A 26484-nucleotide genomic window follows, 5' to 3' on the forward strand; every position below is an offset into this window, starting at 1 on the left:
TTATCTGGCTTCAGTAGTTCTAAAGGCCTATAATCCCTGCAAGGTAGAATTTATAAAATACTATTCTACTCCCACACAAATAATTCCAGCTATTAAGAAATATTTTGGTGTAGTTATACCAGACACTGACTGTTGATCCTCTGAGTAAGAAAGTTGTTATATATGAATTGCTTTAGGAACAGCAATATTCAAACAGAAGTTAAAAAAATCATCAGAACAGGCTAATACTGGAAACTTTCATAATAGCATTTCAAACTATCTAGTGCTATACCTTGGCTATATTCTTGTCTTAGAGTGTATGTTACCAACACTAACCTCTTGTTCCCAGAGCCACTGATCTTATGCCTTTTTTTTTTTGTCTTAATAAACGAAGCCTGTAGTGAAGTATTAGCCTGTACTTAACTGTAATGTTTTCCAAAGGGTTGCTAAAGGACTGTGTTGCTATTAAATTAAAGGATTTTGAGAAGTTATTTAAAGGATACCTGAGGACTGGCTTCCTCTCTTCATGCCCTCCAGGTCAAAAAGAAACCACAAGAAAGATGCAAAAATGGTTAGCTTGGTCCTTTACAGCTTCTCAAGGCTGAATGGCTGTAAGGAAAGCAGAATCCATTAATCTTGTTAGTGGTGATGAACAGATGTTTCCCTGTTCCACATGAAGCTACCACTGGATACAACATCAGCCATTTGTTTTATCTCAAATTACTACCCCACAACTTGCTTCAGAGTAAGTGTGTTTATTAAAATTAAAAACCACCATACAATAGAAACTATTTACATATTTAACTGATAGTCTGCTTAAACTGCACAGTTTGACTGAAGGAAGCCAAGGGAAAAGAAAAGCAATGAATATTTCTGCTGCTGAATTTTAACTGCAGGCACACTGAAGCTTTATCACAAAGGTTTTAAGCTTCTGCAAAGTACCATTTGCCTAAATAATTGGGCTGAAGGGTGGCAAAGATGTGTACTGGGTTTCAGTTGTAAGAACCAGCATCACTTTGAAAAATAAAATAATCTATGCTGTGGTTACATTGCAATTGCACTAGCTCATCTGTTTTGGTAAGTAATTTGATAGAACAATTCAATATACAGAGCTTAGCAAATTGCATTCACTTTAAGAATTAGATTTGTATACGGAGCAACAAACTACAGTGTCACTGCAATGTAACTTGATATCCCATTGCATATTTCCACAAGTTGGTTTTGATAGTGCTAGAGCTAGTTTTAGCTTTAAAACAGATTTGAGGTTAGTTGATTAAAGCAGCAAAAATATAAGGAATATTCATGAATAATCACAGAGGATTAAAAATGAAGATTAAAATATTTTCAGTGGTAACAGTTTCAGCAACTGCAATGAAAGTGTTAACTTCCTTCACAATCCTGTGCTTTCCCATGGACTTCAGATGATGACTTTGGCCTTGTGGGAAGCTGAAAGTTGAACACAGAGCCAGGTGTGCTGCTGCTTCTGCTGTCACGGTTGTTCATCTTGTACTTCTGCATCTGTGATGGCTTTGTGATGCTTTGAAAATGATTTTAAATTTAGTATGAGTAATACAGCAGTAAACCAGAACTATTTTCAGTGTAAAGAATTACATACATAACTCTTCCTCAAAGGAAATCTGTTTAGAGAGTCTTACAAGAGGTGACAGTATGCCAGATACTAATGTGAAACAAGTATATAAAAATAATTTTCACAATATGTTGTATTTCAAAAAAGATTATTTAAGAACATCAGCATGTCTTAAATCTGTAAGTTCTTTTTCGTGACTTGTTCTTTTGAAAACAGCTGTTCCTGGATCCTCTCACCGCTTTATAAAGGTCTCCTTGTAACATATTTGCATGACTTAGAACCTAAGGAGGCATTGTCAAGCTGTACCAGGGCCTGATGGCTTTCCCTCCTTCTCCTTCCCCACCCCAAAAAGCCTGTTTGCTTTGGGATGTTTCTACAGATGCAAAACACAGAACATTTAAGGAGAAATTCAAGCTTTAGAGGAACTGGTTTAACCAAATAAAAACATTATTATTTCTCTGCAGAATTACTCTTTCCTTCAGTGTTTCAGCTTCCACACTCAGTTAAGACATCTGAACTCATGAAGTAATTGGTTTTGAGCAGTCTCTCCAAATGATAGTCTGTGCCAATGATCCATGTCAATAGAAAAAGTGTTCTTTGTTCTATGGCTGTTGTTGATACTGCCCTTCTGTTGCTGTGTAGAAGTCATCAAGCACACTCTGTAGATAATCAAATGTTGGCCTCTCTTCTGCTTTGTCTTTCCAGCATGTTTTCATGATATCATAAAGCTCAGCTGGACAGGTTTCCATGCGTGGCATTCGGTATCCACGCTGAAGAGCAACCATCACATCTGAATTGCTCATACCTTTAACAAAAAAAAAAAAGATTTTATGAAATTATCTCAATTCCTAGAGAAATTACTTTTTTTATTTACTTCACTTTAAAGACCTTCACCCAGTAATACAAGACTACTGCTATTTTTCGAACACATATAAATTAATATATGTCCCTTTTCCGGGTTAAGTAAAGGTGGCCCGTCCACCTCGGTCAAAATCGGTAAAGATTTGTCCCAAAATCGATGGTAAAAGACACGTCATGAGTTAAGTCCCAAATCCTGGTCCCTACAAACTACCCTGCCTGTTCTAACTGGCTTGTGGCGGTCCTACGTCCCTAGCGGTCGCTACCTTTATTGAAAACTAAGACACACTTACAGTTCGAGCTTTGCTCGCAAACATATGTACAATATCTACAGAAGTGAGGAGCGCTCTGCAGGCCAAGGCCCTGGCTGTTTTCTCCCGCCTCGATTTAGAGAGGCCCAGGGCACTCAAAAGTTCATAGTTCTTATCATACCATTTCCCCCGCGCCCCAAGGGGGAAACCAAAAAAAGAAACCTTCTCTGCATTGGTTAAGTCCTGAATTTGTTTCTCTAGATGTTGATATTTCTTCACTTTTTCCTTTGCAGCTATCTCCAAGGTGTTCATGCTTTGTTCGTATCTGACTGTCACATCCACCACGTGTGCCTGATCGCCTTTAACAAATATAAGGTCCGGTTTATAAAGTTCGCCAGCTTCATCTCATAAGTGTGGTTCTTGAAACACTGCCCAATCGGCCTTTTTTGCTTGTTCAGATAGCATGCCACAGATGTAATTATGTCTCTTAATCCTTGCGTCTTGCACGATTGGGCAGTTCCCGATGATATGGGAGCAAGATTCGTTTTCCGCGGGGCAGTGTCTGCAGGATGTGCTGTATTTACCCCGTCTGCCCCTCGCCAGAAATTCTTTCGAGGGGTAGACGTTAGCTCTCAATTGAAGGGCTGTCAGGAGTTTCCTGTGCGGTATGCCTCTGTAACGCTCAATCCAAAAATTACTGATTTTGTCCGCCTCAAAATTGTCAATACCCCGGCCTTGGGATGTCAGTTTAGTCCATTTATTAAATTCAATTTTCCTCCAATTGCAAGGTCTCGGGTACTTAATTTTAGGTGCGCTTACCTCCCACTCTGATGGTTCTCCCTCATCTCTATGTTCAGGTGGTTCTAATACCGGTTTGGGCTCCCAGATTGATGGCATTTTGTCTTTATCTCCACCAGCTTTAATCCATAGCATGAGTTCAATAAACAAGGCTGAGGTGTGCACCACAATGAGGGACTTGCTCTGAAAATCCTGGGGGGGAAGATTTCCATTTCTGCAGTTGTGTTGCAACCTCTGTAGAGCCAAGTCTAACAAGATCATAATTCTTGTCTCCGGAACCATCTCCATTCTGTTCTTCTGACCAGTTCTGCCACCATTTATTCTGCTTCCAGGGGCAGTGAGATTCACAGCAAAAGCCCACCCTGGCATCAGCCTTTGTCTCTAGCTGCAGTGCTACTAACCTGCTTGCTGTAGACCCCATCCATACTGAGATGGAGAGCAGCCTACCTGTTGGACTCTGCTGCCAAGTCACCCTGCCCAATGTAGTAACACACTTTCAGATTTTCTTCTACATCAGTTTTTCTGTAAGTGCTGCTGATTGCAAGATACTAGACAGTCACTCATAAAATCCTTACTTGTAACAGGCAAGTTCCTCTCCCTTGTTCCTTGTCCTGTAACTGTCATGCAAAACCATCTTGCCATCTGTGCTGAGCTTTGCTTTGTTTCCCCGTTACAGTTTTCTTTCAGAGGGTATGAATTGTAACTATCAGAAGTGCATCCTGAGCCTCACATGCCAACTAATGTCACATGAGAGAGTCCTGCCCTAGACTCCATCATCTTCTTCCATACTTTTTTTATTTCCCATCACCCTCCCTCCCGCTTTATCAAACCCTGGAGAGACTGGTTCACAGAACGATTTCAACACCTTCTCTCAGAAGGTCAGCTATGCTAGGGCCAGCTTTTGCTTTTTTAGGCTTACCCAGAAACCTGCCTTTTGGCTTGTCACTTCCTATGCAAATCTAATGCAACCCAGTGGAGTAATGGTGCCAGGATTACCTTCTCCAGGACACAGAGTCTAAGTTTTCTGTACTCAGTGAATGCTGTTTGTTCTGATGACTGGCCATGCAAGAAGCACCCCGCAGTCACTGGCCGCTTCTCAGGCTGAATGCTCCACGTGGTGCAGTTCTGCCCAAGACCACACTTTCTCATGGTTTTCTCAGGCAATTCTGCCTCTGGTCAGGTCCATGTGTGACAGCCACTGCTGCTGCATACACCAGCTCCCTAGAGGTGTGGGGAGAGCAGCCACACTCGGCTCAGAGAATGCAGTGAGATGAAGATGTGGTGCTCCCACGAGGACTTGGTGGCTGTGCAGCTCTGTTGCTACAGTCTGTGCAGATCTTTGTACACATTATCTGACTACTATGGCTCTGATTTAAGCCACTTGGCAGGTAAGGACATATTTGAATTATAACCAAATGACAACTTTATCCCGTATAACTACTTGGATTATTCAAGATAACCATAGTTCATATAGCTGACTTCAGCTCAAGCCTTTTGGCTTTAGCCTATTCCAGAAATACCATCAGCCATGTAATCTGAGTCTGAATTCAAGTGCTTACTTTGGGCACATCTTTTGTATTTTCAGTTCCTCTTTGGAAAGAGAAGGGAAGTTTTCCTGAGCTAATACTGCCCATTTGCAGAAAAGAAGTATTTTGAAGTAGTGGAATGGCATGTTGTCACAGAATAAGGAATTACTGCTATATAGAGACAAATTAAATACAGGAAGAAAGTCAATAAAGCATTTTATAGAGAACCGTGATCTGACTGCTTGAGCTTAAAGAAATGGATTGTATATAATATGTGCAGTAAAATAGTTACTAATACTATGCAAAGTCTTAGTTAACTGTGTGCTATTGGGCAGAGGACTGCTGCTATTGAGCAGAGTGGGACTGAATTTTTGGGCTTAAGTACTTTATAGGATTGTGCTTAGATCTAGTGTCTGCAGGACCAATTATTACATTGTGAATGCTAAAGACAAAGCCTGTGTTTCATCTGCCCCGCAGGAAAACTATGTTAAATAACCATTGGAGCTCAGAAGCAAAAAATTAAAATACTTTCATCAGTATCCCATAGTAAGTATGTCATGTACATACTTACACGTGTTTGGGGTTTTATTTAAAAGAAAAAGGCTTACCCACAGTCCATGCAATATTCTCAAAATAGCTACTTGTTTAACTTTTCCTTTTCTTTTTTTTTTCTGCCTAGAGAATTACCTGTCTCATCATAACTACATCCTAATTAGTAAAAGAAGTATATCCCACATGCATATTTATTACACTTACACCCTCTTGAATGCTAGTAAGGGACATCAGCTCTAAAGTTTTGGTACATGTCTGTTAATTTATGCTGCGGTACCTGTTAGGCTTCTCAAAGACACATTTGCTTACGTTAGAGCCTGGCAAATTTTGTGAACACAGTGGTACAAAGGAAGAGTCCCACTGTACAGAAAGGGTCATACCTTGTGAAGAGCAGCAGACACAACTGGAATGCAAGTGTGGATGCTGCCAGTATTTGACATACTATATAATCACCCGGAAATTAGTTTTAAGAGAATCTTAAAACTTGTTTCATATTTCAGAGGTGGTTCCTGAACCTATAGTCCCACTAATTGCTTTGAGTTTCTTACAAAGAGAAACAACTGTTGGAATTTAAGAACAAAGGTCACAAAAGCTCCAAGTTTCTTGATTACACAGGCTTCCTACCAAGTTGCTTACCTAGATTCTCCTCACGGGTATTAACTACTTGCCAGTTTCAACTCAAACCGTTTCATATGCAGCTTTATGCTGAATACTCTCTGGTTGCTAGAGCTGGTTAATAATTGAAAATAATAATTTGAAGCATTCCAATTAGAAGTGAAAAATCAGTTTACTCTTTCTCTCCAGTGGCTACTGGTTACAACCTATCATCAGGTTACTATTGCCATGCTGGGGTAATTTGCCCAAATCTGTCACATTTCTTCATGTAAAGTAAATGGGTCACCCATTTATTTTCCTGTGATTCTGATTCTCAGTATCAACTTTCAGTCTAAGAGGCTATTTCAATTTATACTTCTATTTAAAATGGATATATATACCTCTTCCTTTTTAATGCAAGCAATACCTGCAAACTATTAAAATCTTCCAATATGCAGTCAGGAGCCTTCCACTTCTAATTGCTGGTTGACATATGAATCCACAGTGCATGGACTATTTATGGTGCTCATAAAATGATCCCAGATTTAAAAAAAAATACTTGCCCTAGAAGAGATATTTTCCCACAGTACTACAGCAGTACAGTGTCTGCTGTACAGATTGACTTTATTCCTAAAATAAAAATATGATAAAGAGAAAGCAGACTTAGCTGCAGAATTAAGTACTGGGTTGGGGTTTGTATTTTTGTAGTGCTGGTTTCCAGGTGAGTGTGTAGGTTTGCTCAGGGAAGGACAATTTTCAAGGCATCCAGAAATAACCTTGTGAGCCTAGCTCAGCACAGGCAACTGTCTGGATACACAGGCATGTGCTAACAGGGAAAAAAAGGATATCTTGACTGTGGGAAGAAACATTTGTTAACTTGGCTGCATACAACTCCTGTCTGATCCTTTCTGGGGACAGGAGCACTTTTTAGAGTAGCTTTGGGAGGACCTGCTACGCAATCGCATATTTTATAGCCCTTACTTACAAACCAATCCAGAGCATATGTTTAAACACTTAGCTGTGCTAAGTGCAGCCCTATCACCTCTTGAAGTTTAAGGGGGCTAGTCCTGAGCTTAAGTGTTTTCCTGGACTAGAACCTTACAGTGCAATGAGAATGTCTGGTTTGGCTCTACCTCTTGTATGGAAAGTCGATATGTTCTTCCATAACACAGCGTAAAGTTGGCTGCCATCACCCCTTTCCTGCTGCTTGAGTCTCATGGGAGGTCCCATCTCCCTGTGGCCAGAGGTGTTCAGTCATTTCAGGGACTTGGGTCTGCCTCTTAACCATCTCTGGCATTTCAGGATGCAGAATTCCAGCTGCTCATGAAGTGGTAGTGAAAATGTTTTCACTGTTTAAACAGCAAGAGCTGCAGCACTGGAAGCACCAGGAAAGCTTTGCTTGGATGAAGTATCTGTTCTCCCTTTCCCGTCAAGATCCCAAGGGTTCTTCTCAGAAGAACATATCTTATGATATATGCAGTACAGGTGAGCAAGGCTGTACTTTCCCCATTTGCCCACAAGAGAAGAAAATTTAGGTCAATTTTCCATAACCTCAGTAAGCTTAAATGAATGCAGTCTGTTGCCCAGAATTAATCATCTATGCCTGAGATGTCACCATTTCATGTGCATTAAAAAACCCCTTCATACAAGCAGTATCTGTGTGCTGGAAACATTAATACATATTGTGTTTAACAATGAAAAATGAAACATGGAGCACATAACCACCTCACAGCTACCTAAATGCAGCTACAATTGATGTGTACACCTCTGCAGCCTCATACCTGAGCTATATGGAACAACAAATAGTAAATATTCCTAGCGGTACATCAACACTGCCTTAGGGTCTGCTTTCATATTTGTTTAGATTAGCCAGCACTGACAAATTATTACAGCCTATTTGTTTGTGAAAACATGCTTTCTTAGTACTTTCACATATAAAAAATCCCAGCAGCTTACATAGCACCGTTAGAACTTGCAGCACTGCATCCTCACAATGGGACTGTGCTTCTGTTCATAAAGCAGAGATCTGTGACAATGCACCATTTGCTGCAAATGTAACACCTTTGGAACGTATAAAAACAGCAATGTGTTCATGGTGCCTTTAGTCTCTTAGCTAAAATTCACCCCAGTGAGGCATGTGGTTTACATGTACAGTGACTGTAAGTTCTCAAAGCAGTAAGATTACCTGTAAGATATTTTTCAAATCACTGGGGTCACTTACTGTCAGATGCCAGCTGTTTCTCTGCGTATTTTCTTTTCTTTTTAATACCAAAGTATAAATATAGAGTAAAAACCCAGGCCCGTACCTGGATAAGGAATCTTTCCGTATGTAACAATTTCATACAGGAGAATCCCAAATGACCACACATCAGATTTGATAGTGAAAGATCCATAGTTAATTGCCTCTGGTGCTGTCCATTTAATAGGGAATTTTGCACCTAAAAAAGAAATACAGCCGCAAACAGTCAAAGGCAAATTTAAACACTCAATATCAAGTCAGTAAAAGGTCATAAATGACTCGCCTTTGATACTCCTAAGTTAGCAAAATTACCAAAATTCCTTCTATACAAGAGTTATCAGCAGAGATGTGCCGCAGGATGCACATTGTCACACTGCATGTCATGTGTCAGAGGGGCAAATAAGATGCTTTATAGTCTCTGTTTTCCCTTCTGCCCAGTGGTCAGGCAACAATCTTACAATTCCCATCACCTGGAACTTCACAAGACTTTAACTAACTTTCCCTATTTTAAATAACGTCAGTCTGGCTTGGACATACACTTGAATGCATTTCACATTCAGCCATAAATGCAAAAGCAGTAGCAAGACATACCTTAAAAATCATATGTTAGGTTACTGTCCTTCGTATATAACTAACTGATTCCAGAAATTGCCAAATAAATTGCCAAACTCCTTCCAGTTAAATGAAAAAAGTTCAGGCAGCATTTGTTGGGAATACTACATTAGTTCTTTTGACAATGAGAAGCAATATAAGCAGATTGTCTGTAAGCCCTTTTTAGCCTGCTCTATCATTCTTACATAAAATACCAGGTAAGCTAGGAAACTTTTCTCAATGGCAGAAAACACATCAAAGAAACTCAACATAAAAAATGTACAAAGTGAAAAGTTAATTTAATCAATACACAATGTTTAGAGATAGCTAAAACACACACATATGGGTCTGTACCTCTGAAAATTGCTTAATCAGACCCTTTGCTCTGATATATTGAATTACTGTAATTCCGTGACTGCTGAATAGCTCATCTTCCTTTAATCTTAACTGTAGCATATTGTTCTCTTTCTTCCTCATACCTTAGTTCTTCCCCTCTTGTCCTACATTACCAGTTTCCATCCAGACTGTGTGAAAACCTGACATAGTGTGTTTGAAACAAGAAGGGGAAAGCCAGCCAACAAACTCACTCTGAAAAGTTACCCTTATGCAATCTGTGCATGGAAGCATAAATAAAGACTATTCACTACAACAAATTGGCTGGGCACTTCCTGAAAGGATCCTTGACAACATTAGCAAAACACACCTGGCAAACCCCAAACATGTGTCTTTACCAGCATGTTTTCCCTCTTGCCATTCCTGACCCTGTTGCACTCTTAGCTCCCATCCATGTGCTGAACAGGGACATGACCCAGTCTTCCAGTGTCCCTACAAGTAGCAGCAATGCTGCTGAACATGCAGATTAATGTTGCAGCTCCCAAAGCAACTTTAAAAGGGAACCAGTCCTGCTAAAGCTTTTCTTGCTACCAGCAACCACACCTGCTAGGGCTCCTTCCTTTCCCTATCTGAAATTAGGAATTAAGGATGTGAAGAGAATAAAAGATCATATTTTCCTGGCATTTGTTTCTGTGAGATGGAAGCTGTGGCTGTGTAATTAATTTCTTCAATTTTAAAAAAAAAAATTGTGTGCAGTTAAGTACTTTCATTTTTTTCTGCTTTTCAAATCTATTTAAAATAAACTCATCAAAAAGCCTGGAGAACACAGAAAGGTTGTTTCCTTATTCTTTTTAGAAATTGTTGGCATTAGAATGCTGCTTCTAGGAAGCCTTTACAGGACTTTCTGTCCTTGGTGACCGTATTACTGTTAAATACAGCCTCACTGCCTCCCAAAGGCTGAAGTTTTAAAGACAAAAATGAAAAGACATACCTTCCCTTGCTGTGTATTCGTTGTCTTCAATGACTCTTGCTAGTCCAAAATCAGCAATTTTGCACATTAGTAAGTCTGAAACCAGAACATTCGCTGCTCTCAAATCTCGATGGATATAATTTTTTCTTTCTATGTATGCCATCCCTTCTGCAATCTGTGAGCAAAAGAACAGCTATTTTGATATTTTGACACCACACAACTCCATTAGCAGCTCTGATCTGTCTGTTTTTCCAAGGTATCAGCAAAGCCGCATCCATTTATTCATTATTGGTGTCTTTGGAGCATTTTTTACAGGGGAGCAAGGAAAAGGGGGATGCCATGGAAAACCTGTGTGCAGATCAAGTTCTGTAAAACTATGCTTACAGTAGTAACAGCTCTGAAAGAATTGTTTGGGTGAACAGCTAGCAGGATTAGACATGTATAAGAGACATTTCCTGAAACAAAATCTTAATTAAAATGTTCCTAAGATTTCTATTAAAATATTCTCTTTCCCAAACTACTAACTGGTTTATTTTCCAAATACTAGGAAAATGGAAGGAATGAATAAGTTAAGATACAGATGTTCCATTTAAGGACTGATGAAGCAACAGAGCAGAGAGAGTTAAAAAAACCCACCAAAACCAACAGCTTTCTATTTACTCGGTAAAGGCCTGGGCAATCAGGAAACAATTACTAAGATAGGGCAAACAATTTTAGTTTATTCTACAACAACATGTACCTGTTCATACATGAGGAGTCTTTAGCAACAGCCAGTTTTCAGATATTATCATAATGAAATATAATTGTATTTCAGTAGCCCAAACTGATTTCCAAACCAAGTTAAAGAGGATTAATGTCTGCAAAATAGGCACTAGGGATGATTGGTTTAGTATTTGTCCAGATTGCCTTTTTTTCTGAAGAAAAACATTTTACTTTTCAGAAAAAAAATCCAAACTGAAATAATAGTTTCTAAACTCAGAGAAATAAACTGATGTATAGACTATTCTGTCCAAAAGTTTAGGAGAAGCTAAGAAAAAACCAAAAGTAAAACCTGTTCTTGTGAGCTGTCAGTTTTTATCTTTCTTGTGAGACTGTTGTTGGGCCATTCCCAGGCAACGGCCACAGTCCAACCTTTGCCACAGGTACCTCTCCGGGATGCCTGTGGGTGGGTGACAGACCACTCACTCTTGACCACGTGGTTTGAGGAACACACAAACTCTCAGATTTGCCAGTGAAGCAGCAGTAAAGCAGTAAGGGTCCTTTGCCAGTGCCAGTCCCCAGCACCCTCCTCACAGGCTCTTTCCTCTCCACCTCAGGAGAAGATATATGGACAGATCCCTTCTCAGCACCAGCAGTGCTCATTTCTGCTGTGCAGTAAAGCAGGCAGGAGCACCCGACCAAATTTTAAGAAAGCATTAACATCACTTCTGCTTATCTGTTTCTAAAAAGTCCCTGAGGGGTACTGCAAAGGCACACACTTACAACACAAAACCACATGGTCTTTGTTCCCCTTTTTCGGTTTAAGTAATGGAAAAATAGAGCCACTTGCCCTCCCACCTCCTTCCACTGCAAACCTCTTCTTACAAACCGATATATTCTTCAGAGCAGTGTGATATTGCCCTTGTACAATGCAGGGGGGGTTCTCACACCAAACCAGAAATAAACTCTGACAATGAAGACAATGAAGAACACCTGCATTTCACATTTTCTAGAAATAAGTAAGATGTTTTATAATGAAGGAAGTAGCTACTGGTGAATAATTGCCACAGAGAGTCTTACTAGACACTTACACAATAATTGCTTCACAATAGAAGAGCAGTATTTAATTCAGAGCTTGCTCTGCCTCTCTCTCCTCCCCATGCCATTACTTGGATTTGGGGAGAAGGAGAGATGAAAAGGAAGGTTTTGGTGTAAGATCAGTGCTGAGGCTGGACAAGCCAGCTTGGCAGATACACCCATAATGCAGACAGGTCCACTAATATCACTAAAAATACATCAAATATCAGAGAGGAATCAACTTTCCTCCTTCTTCCCTGCACAAATTTAATATTTGGGCAAACCGCTGGCTAGGGAATGAAGAACCACTTCACAAAAGAGACATTTTTGATGGTGATATTTAATTCCTAGGTCCAACCAAGAAAAACCATTGGAAAGACCATTTTATTTCCTCTTATTTTTGCCAAATTCACCAAAGTCATCATCTGATTAGTCACAAATAAGAATGTGAAAACAAATGATTCATTACGTTTTTAGCAAATACAAACTACATTTCTGTAAAACTCCAGGACGATGGTTTTGACTGCATTGAATCAGAAAAATTCAAAGAAGCTATGCATATTCCAGTACGTGGGCATGCAAAAAATTCCAAAGTAGGAAAAGAATAATGAGCAAGGAATTTTGAATGGGAGAAGGAGGGGAAACACAGCAACTGGACAACTGAATTCACATGTCTAGTCATGTTAAATCTTTACTTGTGGAAAAAGAAGAAAGAAAAAAATTAAGATTTTTTTGATCAAGGAAATGGGTGCCAGAGCTGAAGAGATAACTTCTAATGATAATTGTTGGGTTTTCATTGCCAAATGATATGTTAATGGTAGAGAAATTCATGTGAACAAAAGAAAATTAAAGCCTTTTTCCCTGTCTTTTAATGATCATTGGTACCTGTCAAGACTGTTCGGCTACATATAACTTCTATTCAGGAGGCAGGATGGGAAAGCTAATTTGAGCTTCACAAATATGTTTTGTGGCCTTTAAGAGAGGATTCTGCACTACACTGCCAAGAAAGGAGCAGTTCCCCGTCACCTTTAATGAACTACTGACACACTTTTAGAAATACCCAAATTAAATCCTTTTAAAAACAGCCAACCAACAAATCTCTACACACTAGGAACTATGCATGCAGGGTAAGAATGGGAGAAAGGTCTTCTGGGTGAAATAAATCATTCCACAAGACAGCTTCTGTAAATGTAAAGCTTTAGCTAAAAGTCATGGCAAGTGTGGGACAGTGGCCTCAGAGCTGCTCTCAGCTGCCCACATGGGCTGCTCAGGCCCACAGCTGGTGGTGAGTCAGAGCATCCCAAAAACCCGACTGGAAATGAGTGCAAAACTCTTAGGTGGACACAAGCATTTTGTTGGTGCATTTTAAGCAGAGGATACCCTGAGTTTCACATTGCCCTAAATTTGGTAATGTTCTCAGTTCCTGGGGAGAAGCCTCACTAAAAGCAGTCTGCAGTTTTGAAAGGTTTGAAGCAGATGTGTTATTGATCTGGACAGAGCTGTCTTTGGTCTAGGATTAACCTTTCCATAATGGTACCTTTCAGGTACCTTTCAATAATGTTCAGATGCATAATAAAATAAAACACACTTCTTGATCACAGAGTTTTCAAAAAGAGAGTTCATCCTCATGTAACTTTTTGTCTGTGGAGAACTATTGCAAAAGACACATATCTTCAAGGAATATATTGGTGGAATAACAATTTTCAGTTTGCAGCAGTGCTTATCCTAAAGGTGAAGTCAGGAAAGGTTGCAAAATCATATTCCTCTTGATCCAGTCAAGCAGCTATGTAGTCAAAGCAAACCCACGGGGAAAAAAAGTATTATTAAAGTAATGTATATAATTATGCACTAGAACATTAGAGGGTATCATTAAAAATCAAAGAAGCCTGAAAAGGAATATGCAGTAGAAATGTCACAATGCGAAATAAGACTTAAAATTAATTGTAATCTAGGACTTTTCTCTATGACCTTAAAAGAGTGGGGCGAGAGGGATTAAAACACTGCATTAAAAATCTCTATTAATTTTATTCTAAGTTTACTATAATTTCAATGACACTGTAGCCTTAGAAGGCAGAAAGTAGTTGCCAGTGAAGCTGTAGGTCATAAAAGAACTAATGAAAGTATCAGCACTGCATGGGAAAGAAAAGACTGTTTTTAGGACAAAGCTTTGACCAGTTCAGAAGTTATACCATGAGTATGTTCAGTTAAAACAGATATCATTTTCCTAACCACAGCCACTATGCACACACTATGTGTGTGCTACAAGGAAGGTAATGGATTTGCATAAGAAGCAGGAAGAGTTTACACATACAAAAGGTTCTCTGAATTCCCATCATACGTTTTCAGCAGATCTCATCAAACAGAAGCAAGTACCAATTCAAGAACTATGAAACAAAGAACTGGAGGCTCTTTGGGTAAATTTCCTCTAGGGCAAGACAGAAACCTACTAGTAAAATCCAGAGTTTGCCAGTTGCTTAAGTGCTGAAGGAGCCACGCTGTTGCCTGTAATGGCCAAGAGGAATTTGGGCAATATCCATGTGGACCACCTTGGCCCGCTGCATTAGCAAGATCTGGCAGTAGACCATGGACAAAGCAATGAAATTCACTTACACTCCAACTTGCAACCAGGAATCAACAGCTAATGGCACCTTTGGATTCCCCAAGTCTGCTGGCTGAGCTGGCAGGCAGAGCCCAGCAAGGAGAACCACTGGGAACCACTCATCCCCTGTGCCAGGTAATGCCTGCCAGATGCGAGGCAGCTGTGGAGCAGCCAAAGACGTTGCCATGCTGCTGACCCATGCACAAACAGTGGCCATGCAGGCAGGGAGGCAGGCTCAGGTTTTGTTTTCTCCATATTCCTGGCTGTTTCTGGCATGTCCGACATAGTGAGAATTCTGCTGACTTCTACGGGAGATGCCACAGCTCTGCTCTGTACTAAAGCAGAAGTATGTGCCCGAAGATTTGTTTGCAAATCTCAGCTTCCTTTAAAACATGCTCATTTCAGAGACATCTAACATTCATCTCTAGTGAATAAAATTGTCTTTGCCAGGGCATGGCTAACACTAGATTCCCCCCGCCCCTGCTCATATGCACTAATTGAAGCACAAGAGATACCTTCAGCTCTGTCAGAGGGCAGGTTGCTTTAGAATCTGAGCTGGACCACCTTCCTAGCAAGCATTTTTTTGCCATCTTTTCTACAAACTTAATTTCATAAATCATGACCATTAGTACAGAAAGAAAACATCAAAATCCAGAATCCACAGCTGTAAGTTAAAGTAGGCACTAGATGTAAGTGTAACCAAGTAACAGCTATCTCTGTCAAAAATGGCCATCAGTGAGTGTGTTCATCTAACTAAACAGCAAAGTCAGTTTAGCAGAGCAGGAGCATATTTGATTACTTGCTTGAAAAAGGCTTACTTTTAAAAAGGTGTTATTTTACCTAGGACAGCAGTCCTCATTTTCAAAATCAGAATGCTTCACCTCTTTCAAACATTTTTTTTTCAAGACTGTTCAAGGCAAAGGCATAATGAGCTCAGCAAGTGGAGCACTAAATGACAGCCTGGCAATGCAAACAACAACTCACAGCTGTTGTTGTTCTCCAATAACACTTGGAAAATCAGCTTCAGCTGAGGGATCCTGTACATCTACCTGCGCTATATTCTTCAGCCCTCTAATAGTACATAGACCACATCCTTCCCTCTCTTTCTCCCATTCTCAGTCCGTCCTGTGTCATGTAACATCACAGATGTATGAGGGGAAAAATAAGCTAATGCTCAGCTATAATTTCTTGCATTTCCAGTGTTGGTGAGAAGCTGGGGCAGTCTGGCAAACTGCCTTGCCAGAACGGTGTGATTAGACAGTAATGAAGAGCTCAACCATGTGTCCATCAAGGAAAAAAACCAAACCTGATTTTATTTAAGAACTTCACCACAAGCTTCCTTCCATATTATTTTTAACCTCTTCTGAAACATATCTCTCCAAATTTCGTTCCCCTTAGCTCTATGGAGAGGTTAACATCATTGCTGTAAGAGTAAATTAGTGCTCCATTTGTACAAACTAGAGGCATACCAAAAATGCTACATACATTTTGTGTTCTTTATATATAGCCTACATTCTAGAAAAGTGGGATCCACAGGTCTGCAGTAAAATTGCCACTACCTTAGCAAAGGTCTGAAAATATTTTTGTCTGTCTTTTACCCTAAAGACCCATCAATTAACATTCAGACTATCAGAGATAGAGAAGACCAGAGGAACATCGGTGTCGGTCAGAGGGAAATCTCTAGTCTGGAACCACACACATGCAGCCTGCAAGTCTATTCTACACAGTCCTGTTATTACCCAATGGCATTAAGGGCTCTTTACAAATGTGCTCAAAAACTCTACAGATTCCTTCCACAAGAAAAATCCTGCTATCTCTGTTCCAAAGTTTTGTTTGGGCTGCAGCCAGAAATCCTCAGGGAGGCATTCCTGAAAACCCCTTCAGGATCACTCCAAGCCAATGCATAGCTCGCTCTCAGGAATTTCTTTTGAAAGAGGTGATGAGGGATTTCTCACATCACCTGTGCAGCACAACGTCCTGGCCTCTGAGGCCAAGTGCAGGAATTGGCTCTGAGAGGTTGCTGTAGATCACGGTGACAAGTGATGTTCATTTCAAGTGACCTGACCTTCAAAGTTTTGTAAATGACAATGTCTGACCCTGTTATCCTGAAGTGATTTACCCAAGTTGTACACAGTTAGAGTTCTGCTCTAGTTCATTGCACTTTTTAAGCCTTAAATTTCTGTAAACACAATATTTAAAATGAACACAACATCCCTAACTCCACTGCTGTGAAACTATATGTGCTTTTCTCTTTACATCTCAGGTCTCCTTTCATATCACTGCTCACAGATGTTCCTCTCTCCCTTGAATTTTACACACTATTTTCAAAGCTCCCTTTTTTTTTCTTCTTTTCTGCCCACTGTTATTCATCTCCTCAGGCCATGACCTGGGATACAGCAGGTTTTCTACATCTACAAAGCTTTTATCCCACTAAATTCTCAAGGACAAATTACTCAAAGAATTCATAAAACTTAGAAAGCCTATAGCTACACAAAACCAATAATTATAGCAAAAATTGCTCCTGCATTGGATCTATGTTAAATAAAAATCTGTATTTGTATTGAACATCTACATAACAACATGTGATGTGTAATATACCATAGGATAGAATAATTCTATTTGGAAAGGACCTCCAATGATCATCTGGTCCAACTGCTTGACCACTGCAGGCCATTTTAACCAAAAGTTAAAACATGTTGTTAAGAGCATTGTCCAAATGCCTCTTAAACAATGACAGGTTTGGGGCATTGATCACCCCTCTAGGAAGCCTGTTTTACTGTTTGACAACCCTCTTGGTAAAGAAATATTTCTAATCTTATATTTATCTGTATAGAAATGGTTATATAAAACATTTATATAATATTCTTATTGTGAATTTTTTGTATAAATCCTGAATGTTTTGCCACACCTTTTAAAGTTTTCCCATCTTTCTTCATGAGTTACAACAAATTACTGTAATAGGGTACAAATATCTGTAAACTCCAATGCATAATAAAAACCCTAAAGGATTGGTTAGCAATAACCTAACAGAAATGCCTTCATTACGTATTAGTAACATGAACTACAACTCACAAAACCACAATTATTACTCTATTTTTTTTACATCCCTTCCTGGACATCTAATGCTGGTAACTGTCGAAGACAAAACACTGGGCTCTGGACACCTTTGATCCAGGCTGTGAAACACAAATCACTCTGGGGTCTCTCTCTCCAGGTTTCATTTATGACATGGGATAACTTGTATATTTTGAAATAATCATCCTGGTTCATGAGTCATATACTAGTATACTGAAACATCATTTCACAATAATTTACATAAGAATTTGAAACCAAGTAGAGTCAATTGAGGTTAAGAGACGTTTGACTAATTAACCCAACTTCAGAATTAAAAAAATGACACATTTATTAACACTTAAGGAATCTCCTAAGCACAAAGTCACAAACTTGTACTTACACTTTCAACACATAGCTGCTCAAATTGAAAGCAGCCTCTCCACGAAGGAAAGCAGATGTGTACTGCTGCCATCTTATCAGGGTTTCACTGACATCTACGTAAGTTACCAGCAGCGACCTCATACATTCCCTTTGAAACCTCTTTTATCTATTTCCTCCTTTCAAATAATTTTATTTACTCAAAATTTATTTGAAAATTATTTTTTATGCAAAAACCCCTGAAGATAAAGCTGCCCAGCATGAGTTACAGACTCTGAAAAAAATAAAACCCCACTAATTTTGAGCATATTTCCTAAACTTTACCTGAGCAGAGAAGTCAATTAGCTTTGGAAGCAACAATTTACTTCCTTCATCACTCTTCAGGAAATCAAGCAAACTTCCTGTTACAACAGAGAAAGATTAAGTCAGTGCAGCTTATTACCAAAAGAAAGGTCACACCAGTCCCCAATGTTATGGATCACAAAATTGATGTGTTTTGATGTATTTTCAAGTTGACCATAATAAGACAGTCTCTTCACAGGATTTAGCAACTGTAACATCCAAGTCTGCATGTCAGACATCTGAGTTTAGCCATTTTCCTGGGTGTAGAAAACTCCCATCAGACTGCATCTCAGTTTAGTGGCGTTGAGTTTGGTAAGCATGCTAGTCTACAGACCATCAGGAACTGTTTAGTAGAAGTACTCACATCAATCCTTTCCAAATCATGAAGAATAAATACCTCAACACAAAATTGTTTGAAAACAGAACAAAACAAAAAAAAACTATCACCCAAGAAAATCTGAGAAGGAAACCTTGCATATTTTTGTGGGAATGCTCTATAAAGGTTGTCCTTTTCTAGTAGTGGAGCCATCCTTCCATGACCACACCTCATTCACCTTATTACACACACCTTTATCAATTTAAGGGCCACATAAGGCAATTTCTAAGGTATATTTTAATTGCCTTGCTATGATACCAGAAACAAAAGTTAAGTAGGGAGTCCAAAGGAACCAGAGCTATTTTAGGGTTATCCTCTGATTCAGAAACAATTAAAAATGCTGCATTTAAGAAAACTGTAAATTCAGATTCACAAATGCAGCAATAGATCATAAAATTAAAGCCTCAGCCCATCTTAAGGATAGGTTCTTCTTCAATTAATACCTGAGCACTCAAAAAAATAACTCTATCATTCCTTCCTTTTTAAAGAAAGGGGACTAATTTAGGAGAAGCAGAAGAGTTCACCTAAAACACTGCTTGCAGATCCAATGTTTTTCTCACCTTTTGCCATGAATTCTGTTATAATATAAATAGGCTCTTCTTTGGTCACTACAGCATAAAGCCTAACGAGCTTATCGTGCTGAAGTGTTTTCATGAGATTGGCTTCTTCCAGGAAGGCTTGCACAGACATTGTTCCAGGCTTCAAGGTCTTCACGGCTACTTTCGTACTATTGTGATAATAACCTACAAAGAGGGAATACAATCAGTGCACTTGAAGTCACTCTGCACCACACAGCACCCCAACTAGCAGGAATTTGTAAAGCAGGTGAGGTTAGATTCCAGGAATAGCTAAGAGTCTGAAAGCAAGTGCCAGATGTAGCACAAATGCTAGAATTCCTTTTTATTTTGCAACTGATACAACATTGCAGTGAAAAATGATCCATTCCCTATATTTAGAAATCAGTTATCTCAAAAACAAAAAATTAAGCAAGCAAATGATCTTACTTCATACCAAGTTTTCATTCACAAGTAACGCATAAAAAACTTGTCAAGACATGTTTTAATGAATGTCCACTTAAATTTTCTCAGAATTCAATAGCGTCCAAGGACTGACTGCAAGATTCTGGAGTATCTTTAAATCCTGTGATTTTTGCTAATTTATGCATGCCAGTGTCATGCTTCTAATCCTTTCCGTAACCCTCAGTGCTCAAAATGGAGCATTACAGGAAAGTGCAATCAAACGAGTGGTCTTGTGACCAACAAGGATACGCTGCCAGGACTGCAATCCTGCAGTGTTCAGCACAAGATTTAAAATGTGATAACTTCTTATCACATAGCCCATGCCAGAAGTGAAGGAGACTGTGGCTGTGGTTCATTTCTTTGTTTATCAAACCTTCTAGTGTAATAGTCTAGTTACAAAAAAAGTAGAGAGAATTACTTTCTGATTTTCCCAAACATTAAATAAATGTTAAAATAGTATTTAAAATAGAGTAGCAAGCACTGATACTAAAGTTTATCTCATGAAGTCATTTAATTTGAAAAAGAAAAGAAAAAGAGAGAAAGAAAGAGATAGGGATATAAATGTAACTGTTGTACCCCGTCATACCCTTTGCAACATTGCAGAAACATTTCTCAAAAGAGGTTAAACTTTCATGACTTGATGAAATAGACTCATTGCCTTATGCAGCAACAATGCAGACTATCACCACCTCCAAACTGGAATCTACCGCTTCCTTATACTATCATCCTAAAAAAAGAAATCAGTGGCAAAGCAAGGACCTAGTTCCCAGATATTAAGTGATTGCTCTAACCACTGCATCTTCTTTTTTTGAAGAAGAATCATCACCTGAGAAAAGCCACTATGTCAATCACAAAATATTCACTTGCACAGTTATTAAATCCATTTTTCCAAACACGGTCAGGTCAAAGCATAACATAGACATTTCTCTAAATTACCTAAGAGTAAAAAATTACAGCTACAGATCAAATCTGCTGTTAAAGCTCAGGCATATCTTTATATCTATTGGAGAAAAAGATATAAAATATATTTCTTTCTGCTTAAGAATCAGAGAGTTTATTTCTATAATTTCTACTATTCCATCCCATACCCTAAAACAGAGCATGATTTCCACTCTCAATTTGTTGACGTCTCTACTGAACATACTAATCAATATCATTATTTCTGTGAAGCAATTATGAGCAACACACCATTAGCTATGTAACAATATTTTACGTTCACTACAGAGATCTACCAAACTGGGTCTTACAGAAACTTGGCTTTATGACAATGCCTCAGTGACACCAAGGTTTTCTGCTGTAAAAAAGTCTACCCTGACCTTCTGGTCGTAACATACAAAGCAAATAGCTGGTGGGAGTACTAGAGATAGCTGATCCTGATCACTTCTACGTTTGTTTATTAAATCAGGTATCAGCAGGGATGGGACACCAAAACCCTGAGGAAAGGCAGTCATGAACTCTATGAGCACACACAAAAAAGTGGACCTTAAGAGCTTGGCAAAACTGGAATTTGTCACCTCTCCCACCCACATCATCAGCAAAACCAGTGTTAGCTTTGTTTGGGCTGGACCTGGAGCGGGCAGCACCTTTTTAGTATGCATCTGTACCACCCCAGCCCAACAAAGTCCTAGTCCTCATGCCAGGTCACCTGTCACTGCTACGAGAATGCCTGTGGTAGTGCCCAAAAAGATAATCTGCTTTGCAGGCAGACTCTTACTGTTCAGGTAAGAAACTGCAGCCTTTGTTCAGGTGGAGAGAAAACTGATGACCTCAAAGAGCTTTACTGACAGCAAATGGTTTAATCTGCATCACAGAAGGATTCCAGTAATGTGCAGGGAGCTGTGGGAAGGGGTGACTATGGCATCATCCCCCAGCTTCCTACAGTGCCTGGGACCCTGAACTATTCACTAACACCTGCCTTGGCTGAACTGAGCCTGACTCTGGGTGTAGACCCAGTGCTTGCTGTGTCACAGTATTCCTTGCCATATAATATGAATGAACTATGGTCTGCTGAATGAACTTAGGACCGCTACCTAAATGTGAATTCAAGAAGATAGATAAACAATGAAATTCTTGCTTAGATCTAGAACATCTGACATAAAATTCAGATTTTTTGCAACTAACATTCAGCTCATCTATGTATTGTCAAATTTCTTTTCTAATACTAATGAGATGTACCAGTAAGTTTTCTCGGTTCATTTTAGATGTCTTTTATCGTAACAATAGGATTTCTGTGATACGATTTACTCTGTTTTTTTCTAACAGCTGCAAAAGAAAATACACCTTCAAAACAAATATTACTAATATTCTAATTCAGAGGTTATTGAATAAGAGAATCTTTTACACCTGAAATGCAAGCAAGAGGTGCCTCATTAATAAAATACACTATAATGGCTGCATTTGCCTTGTTAACTTTCCTCTTAGACCTGCTTGAGAATTCTCTTCATGGATTATTAATACCACAGAGCATCATGATTCACTTCATATCAGTGCACACTAGGAACAAAAATGCATAAAACATAGACCCTACTCTTGCAGTGCTGCTCTGTTTCATCACATCACCAAAGTAGCTGCCCAGATGAACTGAATTCCATGGTCTAAAAACCTTTCATACCATGGCAGGAAGTGAGTCTCTCTGCAGTTTCAGCTTCTGTTAAAAATCAAATGTAATGCAAGCAGTAGTATGAAAGTTTGAGGAATGTATGATGATGTCTCACACTATGAGCAATGTTCTTCTCTACATCTTAGAATAGAATCCTCAAAAAAATTTAGTGTTTCAGGTATCTATCTTGGAGCTGATAACTATTATTTTAACAGAGTAGTATCTTGGACAGCCAGGTTGTCCTCAGATTCTTGCACAGGCTTAATCAGGCCAAGCTGTGATATGAACTTACAACAGACAATAATGAAGTTGAGCCTACCATTTCTGACCAGATCTCTAGGTCTAAAGATGAACAACTTTGTGAACAAGCCTACGACATGCAGTTTTCTCCTTCCTCTGCTTTTGCAGTAATTCCTTGCAGTGTATACTGGGAATAACTTGTTTGGGCTTCAGAGGTATGAGACTATTAGAAGAAAGATTATATCTCAGGTGGTTACTATTGCAGGGGAGACCGGGGAAGAGACTGAGAACAGCAGTTTCTCTTCACAATTGGAGGAGATTCAGCTGCCCACTCCATAGGTGACAAAGATTTTCTGCACAGGTCATACAGGAACACAGCCAAGTGCTTCAGGGGCATAGGGGCTTGTTTTTTGTTCCTAGGGTTCTCTTAGTCCTCCCACAATATAAGCTAACTCCCTCCAAAATGTTCACGAGGAAGATATTAACGAAAGTCCAGAAAGTACTTATGGACATACTAAAAAGAAAATACTATAAAAGATACGCTTTCCTATCTTCACATTGCAGTAACAGTATTATCTCTATATTCCCACGACTCACAGAATCACAGAAGGGTTCGGGATGGAAGGGGCCTCTGGAAGGCACCAGGGCCTAACACGCCTAATCAAGCTGGTTGTCCAGGACTGTGTCGAGTTGGCTTTTGATTCTCTTCAAGGATGGAGACACCACAGCCTCTCTGGGCAACCTATGCCAGTGCTTGGTCACTCACTCAATGAAAAAGGGTTTCCTGATGTTCAAAGGGAGCCTCCTGTGTTTCAGTTTGTGCCCTTTGCTTCCGGTCTTGTCACTGGGCACCACTGAGAAGAGCCTGGCTCCGTCCTCTCTGCATACCTCCTTCAGCTATTTACATATATTGATAAGATCCCCAAGCCTTTTCAAGGCTGAACAGTCTCAGGTCTCTCAGCCTTTCCTCAAGAGAGAGGTGCTCCAGTCCTTTCATAATCTTTGTGGCTCTTTGCCACAAAGGTCTAGTAGCTCTACATCTTTCTTTACTAGGAAGCACAGTTCCTCTGAGTGGGACACTGTTCCCTCTGAAACCACAATTCTAAGTACCCTTTATCAAGAAGAAATTTATTTAGTAATTAAACCATGGGACAGTATTGCTCTTTAATTCACACTACAGCTGAAAAATAATTTTGCTGTATGTGAGGTGGTAGCATAACAACCAGCTGTCTAGTCAGGACAGCGTACCAACTAGGTTGTTTCTCAGTACCTTTACATATCTCCCAATGTCCCTGGTTGATCATTACAATACACAGTGTTTGCTGACACCCTGCACCACACAGCTGACCTAGTATTTGTTTTCCAGTTTGAACTTCCTTGGTTCTGGTATTAACCATGCTCCTGATTTGAGTAGACTTGTGCCATGCAAATCATCTTCTTTTGCTTCAGAAAGGAAGCAGAGAAGAGGAAACACACTGATCGCTTTCACAGTACATTAATTTTTCTCACAGTGCAGCATTCAGACACAGGGGTTAGGCCCAATTTAGATGTTAAAATAATGACACAAACAAGAGGAAACATCTTGAACCAGAAACACCGTTTTAAAGTTTTATTCCTTTGTGCAGAACTGGTCACTTCCCAAAATGATTTATGTCTTCAAGCAGTTGATTACCTCCTACCAAAAAGTCTTCCACAGTATTTCAGTGTCAGTTAAACATTTCTGGTCCTGATTTATTAAACAGAAATAACTGCACAATGACTGACACTTGTCCTGAGTAATATCTGAACTGTCATTCATGTATATCATAGCTAGAGGGTTTCTTAAACCTTTTCTCATGAAGGCAGATAAAAGGCTGAATTTGGCTATATTATTCTATAGTGATGTGTTGCTTGCATTTTTGCATGATTTATACCAAAGATTACACCTATGACTTAACTAGAGCTTTCTGATTGATGCTGTAGTTGTGCGTATAATTTGCCACTCAAACAGCACCAATCTGTGCTTTGCTTTTCTAAACGAGAGCACCTCTTCAAAGCAGTGACATTCTGGTCAGACTGACCCACTCTTATGGGTTATCAGAGACCCTTTCATAGCTTTGTGTCTTCTAGCAAGCTTTGGGATACACTCCTAAGTTGCTCAGAAATACCCTACCTATAGAATCTTACACCTTAAAAGTAATAATAATCATTATCACCATCATCTGATCTATTACTATTTTAACTGTAACAATTTTATTCCAATTTAAATCCAAAAAAGAGATTCAGGGAAAGGCTAATGATTGAGAATGATTTGGCCTTAAAAAACATCCCAATGAAGACTTTGGGAGGAAGGTGTAGTTTACCCCAAACAAGATGGTAACTGGTAAAAGTGTGTAAGTAAGGAATAGCACACAGAACACGCAATACAGAAGCCAAAAGAATACTCAGATGTCAGAAGAGGTAGCATTTCAAAAGCAAGATGATTAAACCATTTTCACTATGCCCATGTGACACTGGACATAGGCCCTTGCCAAAGGAAGTCATCAAAGCTGAGAAAATATTGCTTTTAAGCCAACAAAGACAATTATTTAGGTGATAATAATTAATGCTATCATTTTTTGCTGTGTATATATTAACATTTACAACTTGTAAGTCTTATGAAAGTTTTATTATTGGGGACTTGCATGATAATTCAAGGTAGGGGGTGTTCAGTCTCTAGTCTTCTTACTACATAAGTCACCTACTTTCTAAGCAGACACTGGCAGACAATACACTTGGGTCAAGTCTGTTCTCTTTTTTTCACCCAATCTGGCAGCCCCACGCACTACATTACAGCATCTTGATACAATGAAATCTCAATAGGAATTCACTGAAAGACATTGTTTCTTTTTATTTCACGTTCTTTAACACTTTCTGATTTGAAACAAAGTTCTGAGAGACCCATCAATTTTGAGACTTGGGAGCCACATCTTACTATAACCTTCTATTTCCCCACAAAAGTCTACCAAAAAAACCTTATTGTCTTTAACCTTCTAAATTACAGTGCTCACTCACTAGTTTTTTCCTTTAAAAGACTCCAAAAGGATTTATTCACTTATTTGTCAGGTATCTACCCTCTTTGCAAACCCCCTCTCCTCACAAGAAGATATATTCTGGACCTGATTTGGCTGTTTTACAAGTATATCGGACCAGGTTCATCTCCACTACATTTTTGAATGACACGTCCGAAATGACACTTCTTTCAGAGTTTAATACTTATTCCAAAAGAATAAACTTACCCATCCAGACTTCTCCAAACTGACCGGCTCCAAGTTTTTTCACTAATTTAATTGATTCCCGTGGAATTTCCCATGCATCTTTATCCCATGGTTTTTGAGGCTTGGGACTAATACAAGCTTTTTCCAGCTTTCTGCATAAACCATCTGATTGCTCTGGTTTTCAAAGAAAAAAAAAAAAGAAAATACAAAATACATTACACTTCTGTGACTCATGACTTGAGACAAACATCACTTAATTATAGGTGTGCACTACCTCAAATAATGCCAAAATAATCGGATGCTGTGATTAGAATGTAGCCTTCCTGGTGCTTTCACATAACTTTAAGTGCCTCTGATCTGAAATTTGGTTTTCAGAGACAAATTTAATAAAGAAATATCACATGTATCTGGTTACTGGTAGATTATTAAGGGGTTTTAGTACAATTGGTACCAAATAAATACAATATCAGATCTGATTACTAACAGCAGGTTGATTAAGATTCACACTGGAGTCAGGCTTGGGACCTGTATTCTGAATTTGTCATTAAATTTTCTTGCAACATTGTTTCAGACAGATGTGCATGCA

At 39.1% G+C, this 26484-nt stretch overlaps 1 protein-coding gene across 8 annotated transcripts in view; it reads right to left on the reverse strand.

Annotated features, from left to right (window-relative positions):
- Positions 1-718: 718 nt before the first annotated feature.
- LYN (LYN proto-oncogene, Src family tyrosine kinase) overlaps positions 719-26484 on the reverse strand; it is a 52513-nt gene continuing 26747 nt past the window's right edge. For all 8 annotated transcript variants that reach the window (XM_027672302.1, XM_027672134.1, XM_027671911.1 and 5 more), the window contains 6 exons: positions 25920-26072; positions 19365-19547; positions 18411-18487; positions 10301-10454; positions 8453-8584; positions 719-2372 (listed from right to left, as the gene is read on the reverse strand). In XM_027672302.1, the coding sequence (XP_027528103.1) occupies positions 2170-2372; positions 8453-8584; positions 10301-10454; positions 18411-18487; positions 19365-19547; positions 25920-26072 (902 nt within the window). In that variant the 3' untranslated portion in view covers positions 719-2169. The remainder of the gene's footprint in view (positions 2373-8452; positions 8585-10300; positions 10455-18410; positions 18488-19364; positions 19548-25919; positions 26073-26484) is intronic.

This window comes from Neopelma chrysocephalum, unplaced genomic scaffold (genome assembly GCF_003984885.1).
Source record: "Neopelma chrysocephalum unplaced genomic scaffold, ASM398488v2 Primary Assembly neopelma1_22, whole genome shotgun sequence".
NCBI classification, from domain to species: domain Eukaryota; kingdom Metazoa; phylum Chordata; class Aves; order Passeriformes; family Pipridae; genus Neopelma; species Neopelma chrysocephalum.